We start from the raw sequence: 6,725 nt of genomic DNA, 5'->3' as shown, positions 1-6,725 counted from the left end.
AAAGAAAAGAAAAATAATCTCATGATGGTTCATCCATCCATTTAAAATTCGATAATCTAACAGTCCATAATCCTTTCGCAAAAGTAAAAGATATGTTTTGCTCTCTTACCTTAACAATCGTGTTAACTCTTAATCTTTGTTAAGTTTCCACTCTTTTATATTTTTTGTTTTCTAATCACATATTCACCATATTGAATGTGGCCTTTAATTATAAATTTTTAAATAATCAATTAAAATCGAGGGATTAGTACTCTCCGATTAAAAGAAACCCTCCCGCAAATTATCGAATTTCACAACAACGTCCTTGCAAAAACTATAAATTACGATTTGGCACCAAATTTACGTTCAGTATCAGGTGATTTTCCCTCCCTCACAATATGTTCTATACTTCAACCTAGAATCCGATAATCACCAAAACACTTCACTCCAACCATCACATCCGGTCACCGGAACCCTCGCTCATGTCCACCGCCAAATCCCGCAACTTCCGCCGCCGCGGCGGCGACGACACCGAATCCAACGACGACAACGACGGCGACACCACCTCAACCACCCTCCCTTCCAAGCCCCCTTCCTCCGCCAAGCCCAAGAAGAAGCCCCAAGCCCCCAAGCTCCTCAGCTTCGCCGATGACGAAGACGAAACCGACGAAAACCCGCGTCCACGCGCCTCCAAACCCCACCGTACCGCCGCCACCGCCAAAAAACCCTCGTCCTCTCACAAAATCACCACTCTCAAGGACCGAATCGCGCATACCTCTTCCCCTTCGGTCCCTACCAACGTCCAACCGCAAGCCGGAACTTACACCAAAGAAGCCCTACGTGAGCTCCAGAAGAACACGCGAACGTTGGTCTCTAGCAGCTCCTCTCGCTCCGATCCCAAACCCTCCTCCGAGCCTGTCATCGTATTGAAGGGACACGTGAAACCCTTAGGTCCGGAGACCCAGGGTCGGGACTCCGATTCCGATTCCGAAGGCGAGCATAGAGAAGTTGAAGCCAAATTGGCCACCGTGGGCATTCAGAACAAGGAGGACTCGTTTTATCCTGATGAGGAAACCATCAGAGCTATCCGGGCGAAGCGGGAGCGGCTCCGGCTGGCGCGCCCCGCCGCGCCGGATTACATCTCCTTGGATGGTGGGAGCAATCATGGCGCTGCTGAGGGGCTGAGCGACGAGGAGCCAGAGTTTAGGGGCCGGATTGCGATGTTTGGGGAGAAGGTGGATGGTGGGAAGAAGGGTGTTTTTGAGGAGGTGGAGGAGAGGAGAGTGGATTTGAGGTTCAAGGGTGGAGAGGAAGAGGTGCTGGATGATGACGACGATGAGGAGGAGAAGATGTGGGAAGAGGAGCAGTTTAGGAAGGGGTTAGGGAAGAGAATGGATGAAGGGTCTGCTAGGGTTGATGTTGCTGCTGCTGCTGTGCAAGGTGCTCAATTGCAGCACAATTTTGTTGTTCCCTCTGCAGCAAAGGTGTATGGTGCAGTTCCAAGTGCAGCAGCATCGGTGAGTCCCAGCATCGGAGGAGCAATTGAATCGTTGCCGGTTTTGGATGTCGTGCCTATATCGCAACAAGCCGAGGCTGCTAGGAAAGCTTTGCTTGAGAATGTGAGGAGGCTTAAGGTATGGAGTATGTTTATCATGTCCCCATATTGGCTGTGTGTCAGGCTGTATCGTTACCTGTCAAATTTGTGATCTTGCCTATCTTTTGTACGGTACATGATGCTTGCACTTTTATTATCATTGCTTTTTGGAGATCATGTTTACACTGTTATTGATTAAAATAAAATAAAATCTCTTCGCTCCTCTCCTTTGAATCAAACAGAGCCTAAGTTGAATCTTTTCTTCTCTGTGATATTTGCACCATCTAGGTATGTGTCTTTGGTTTTACTTGTCAGGAGTCATTATAGTGTAGTGTTATTGTGGTCAGAATTAGCCAAGTTGGTTGAGGGACTCCTGACAGTTGATTAGATGAATTCTGTTTTAATTACATTTAAAAGAAGAATGTCGACAGGCTTCCAACATGTTCCAGAGGATTGTAACATATAGGAGATGAAAACAAAAAGGATTTGCACTGTTTTGGCGAGAACAATGATATGCATTTAAAATTTTACCATCCAAACATGTTACTGTACACAGATAGATAATTACTGTAGAGTTGCTCTGGCATGAAATGTATAAAAAATTATCTTTTAGTTCATTGATATGATTTCTTATCAATGATTTCTTATTATCTCATTGCTTTTTTCTTTCTTTTTAAATTTTCTGTGGCAGGAATCTCATGGAAGAACTATGTCATCATTGAGTAAAACTGATGAAAATTTATCTGCCTCCCTTTTGAACATCACTGCTCTTGAAAACTCTTTAGTAGTAGCTGATGAGAAGTACCGGTTTATGCAAAAGCTCCGAAATTATGTCACAAATATATGTGACTTTTTACAGGTAACTGTATTTCTTGTATTCTTCTGTCCTCCTTGTTCCTTGTCTTCCTTCATAATTAAATTTTAAGAGAGATTAGGTTCCAACAGGGTTCACCAGATTATTTTTTTAAGTTCTCTTTTCAATCTCATTTCATTAGTTTTGCTTCTTTTTTTTTTCTTTCCTACATCTTTATGTTAACTACTTTGATAATGAGGTACCTATGCTGTTGCTGCTTTATGGTGGTGGAAATGCTTTATGGAGATAGGCTACATATAAAGTTTTATGGTGTATTTAGCTAGAGTGAAATTTTCTTAGTCCTTTGATCTGTTTTGGGACAGAATTGGTCCTCTCTCTGTCTGGTGCATGGTTTCTTAAGGGAGTCTACCTAGTACCTAATACATATTATATGTAGGAGACAAGAGAGTTTTAATGCAATGATGAGCTTATTTTTCTCTCTTTTTTTTTTTGTTTGAGGATATATTGACATATCCTTGTCTTTGTATTTACTTCTTTCTTGTCACTAATAAATCAAGTACGGAGAGCAAAAGTGTAAAAGAGAGTGAGTCAGACATCTGCAATTTAACCATTGTTATCAATTGTGGAAAATGACTCAGATGGCTGTGATTTCACACGAAAGTGACCATGACTTGAGCTGCAACAACTGCAACATAAAACTGTTCCACAGCAGGCCACACAAGCAGGAAGGGGGTACAATGCAACACACCTATAGCAGCTCCATCGCATAGGATTGACTATTATGCTATAAAACCACTTGGAAAACATGACTGTGATACTTCTAATAATGTTGAAGAATATATATTTTCTTATTGCTTGATATTTAAAACTTAACCATCATTATCTATTTGTCATTTATGAATGCTTTTATGCATGGTATCATTTTTTGTGGCTGTAACTAAAGTTATCTGTTATGCTATGACTTTTACTTCAGCATAAAGCATGTTACATTGAGGAACTTGAAGAGCAGATGAAGAAACTTCATCAAGATCGTGCATCAGCCATTTTTGAAAGAAGAGCCACTAACAATGATGATGAAATGGTTGAGGTAGAAGAAGCTGTAAAAGCTGCAATGTCAGTTTTAATCAAGAAAGGTAACAATATGGAAGCCGCCAAAATTGCTGCTCAGGAAGCATTTGCTGCTGTAAGAAAACAAAGAGATCTGCCAGTGAAGTTAGATGAATTTGGTAGAGATTTAAATCTTGAGAAACGAATGAATATGAAAGTGAGGGCCGAGGCTTGTCAACGCAAGAGGTCACTAGCATTTGGTTATAATAAGGTCACATCCATGGAATGGGATGATCATAAAATAGAAGGTGAATCAAGCACTGATGAGAGTGATAGTGAGAGCCAAGCATATCAGTCACAAAGTGATTTGGTGCTGCAGGCTGCTGATGAGATTTTCAGTGATGCTTCTGAGGAATATGGTCAACTATCCTTGGTCAAAAGTAGAATGGAAGAATGGAAAAGAGAGTACTCATCAACCTATAAAGATGCTTATATGTCATTGAGTCTTCCACTGATCTTCTCTCCGTATGTAAGATTGGAACTCTTGAGGTGGGATCCACTCCACAAGGGTGTAGATTTTCAAGAGATGAAATGGTATTGAACTATTCTTGAATTTTTTCACCATCTTTATTGGCACAAGCTTGTTCGTATTAGCCGCTTAATTGCACTCCATAGCTTGATTATATATAGATGTATGTTATATAAGTATCTTTTACCTTCCATCAATTTATATTTTGTATTGGGTTTTTCTTTGTCTTAATCAGGTATAAATTGTTGTTCACTTATGGTTTGCCTGAAGATGGAAAAGATTTTGTTCATGATGATGGAGATGCTGACCTTGAACTTGTCCCAAACTTGGTGGAAAAGGTTGCACTTCCTATTCTGCACTATGAAATTTCCCATTGCTGGGACATGCTTAGTCAACAAGAAACAGTGAATGCTATTGCTGCTACAAAATTGATTGTGCAGCATGTGTCTCATGAAAGTGAAGCTCTTGCTGATTTGCTAGTTTCCATTCGAACACGCTTAGCTGATGCTGTTGCTAATCTTACAGTATGTTCTGAAAACCAACATTTACGTTTACAAGTTAGAAGTATATTCTTTGTTCATTTTCTGTTGATCTGTATGGTGATTCTTTTATTTATATTGGGCTTGTATTGTAGATACTCGGAATTATGAGGCATTTGCTGATCATTTTCTAATCTTGTCTACCTTTTAGGTCCCAACATGGAGTCTGCCTGTACTAGCTGCTGTTCCAGATGCTGCACGAGTTGCGGCGTATCGGTTTGGTGTGTCTGTTCGATTGTTGAGAAATATTGGCTCGTGGAAGGATGTATTTTCAATGGCGGTATTAGAGAAGGTTGCTCTAGATGAACTTTTGTGCGGAAAAGTTCTACCTCACTTAAGAGTCATATCAGAAAATGTTCAAGATGCAATAACAAGAACAGAACGGATTATTGCTTCCCTATCTGGGGTCTGGTCTGGTCCAAGTGTCATTGGAGACAAAAAGTATGTTGATGGTACTTTGTTGAATTTTTGTGACATTGATGACTACATTTGTTTCTTTTGAATAAAACATTATGCACATACTTGAGACTCATTTGAATCACATTACTGTCAGTTTGCATTCTATCTCGAGGTAAATTGGGTATTGTACATGCAATTGGGGTACTATTAAGTTCATACTTACAGTGAGGCTAATGGGATTGTTTGAAATTTGAGTAGAGGATGTAGTGTTAAGATGTGATAATCACAATGAAGTTGTTTCTTACTGGTTATAAAGTCATTTTACTCTAGTCTAATGTCATTTGTTATATCTTTTTTATATGCACAATGAGAGTATTACCTTTATTATTTTGTTATGATTTTTGGCCAGAAATCTAATATTTCTTCTGTCCTTCTCATGTTTTAGCCGCAAATTGCAGCCTCTGGTGACTTATGTGCTGTCACTTGGAAGGATTCTAGAGAGAAGAAATGTGCCAGAGAGTGACACAAGCCATCTAGCTCGTCGATTAAAGAAAATACTTGTTGACCTCAATGAATATGATCATGCTAGGAGCATGGCTAGAACCTTCCATCTCAAGGAGGCATTGTGAGCTTGCTTGGAATTCATGTTTCGTTGTCTCTTGGTTTGTCGTGGAGTCTGGCCCTAGGTTAACCCACAGTGCAATTTTAGATAGCTTTTTGACCTTTACACAAGTCTTCATCCGGAGTATGCTTATGATTTCAAATCCTGAGAAGGCGTCATTCTCTCTCACAACAGAGGGATGAAGACTTAATGGAACATTTGGACCTAATTGAGGACCTCCATTGCTCCTTGTGCACCACAATGGGGAAGTTTTACCAAGAACCAAATAATGAGTGTTCCCCATATCACTTTGGGGGTTCAGAGGGAGTCTCATTTTATCCTACCGGCCACTTTTTTCATTACTAATGCTTATGCTAGAGTCTCTGGAGGACATTGTAAAATTTTGCATACTCATCTGATTATAAATTGCATTTGATATTGATATGAAATAACTTGTATAAGGTTCATTCTAACATTATTTTTGGTAATTGAGTGGATTTCGTAGCGAGGTATCTAGAGGAACCTGTGTGATGGTACGTCGTGGTGGCGGCGCAGAACGCAACAGAGGTGGGAATCGGCAGCAGAGGGAGTGATGGACAAACATGCGCAAAAGTTTGTGTTGAGCTAAATAAACAAGTAAAACCAAACAAGTTTTCTAAATCTTAGCAAATTGAAAATAGAAAATGTTTTTGCAAACCAAACACCTCTACTTCTTTTATAAGATACACTTTTATTCTTTTTTTTTAGGTGGTTGAATTTCTTCACCAAAACGATGAACTTTTTGCTTTCAATTTCCTCTAAATCTGATCACTTGCCTCACTATTTCCATTTGTAGAGGAGGCCTACAATGCAGCGCCTCTTATCTTTTTGTCAGATTCCTCATCCTCGGTAACCCATTTGAGCTCCAATTCATGTTCTCTTAGCTTTCTAAAAAGATGTCTAAATTCATAGTGGTTAAGTCCTTTGATTCGGCAATGGTTATCACTTTAAGTTGGCACTTGATTTGAGTGTTTTTTTTTATTTTCAAAGAAAATAATTAAATAAAAGTAAAAATATATTTGTTTGAAAATATTTTCAAAAACATACCCAAAACAAAAAATAACAAATCAATATTTTTAACTTTTTTTAAGAAGTGAAAATGTGATAACACCTTAGAATAATTTATTCTCAATATATACTTTTTAAATCTTGAAAAATTGAAAATAAAATTTATTTTTCAAAAA

The 6,725-nt window shown here is 39.1% G+C and overlaps 1 protein-coding gene across 1 annotated transcript; it reads left to right on the top strand.

Moving 5' to 3' along the window:
* Nucleotides 1–341: 341 nt before the first annotated feature.
* Nucleotides 342–5,980, top strand: LOC114403198 (transcriptional repressor ILP1-like). Its single transcript, XM_028365995.1, has 6 exons — nucleotides 342–1,613; nucleotides 2,265–2,432; nucleotides 3,361–4,028; nucleotides 4,199–4,487; nucleotides 4,654–4,943; nucleotides 5,347–5,980. The coding sequence occupies exons 1-6, from the start codon at nucleotides 462–464 to the stop codon at nucleotides 5,528–5,530; spliced, it is 2,751 nt and encodes a 916-aa protein (XP_028221796.1). The 5' UTR covers nucleotides 342–461; the 3' UTR covers nucleotides 5,531–5,980.
* The last annotated feature ends 745 nt before the right edge of the window (nucleotides 5,981–6,725 follow it).

Source organism: Glycine soja, chromosome 20 (genome assembly GCF_004193775.1).
Source record: "Glycine soja cultivar W05 chromosome 20, ASM419377v2, whole genome shotgun sequence".
NCBI lineage: Eukaryota > Viridiplantae > Streptophyta > Magnoliopsida > Fabales > Fabaceae > Glycine > Glycine soja.
Note: the sequence above shows the minus strand (reverse complement) of the source record. Positions and strands in the feature narration are given on the sequence as shown.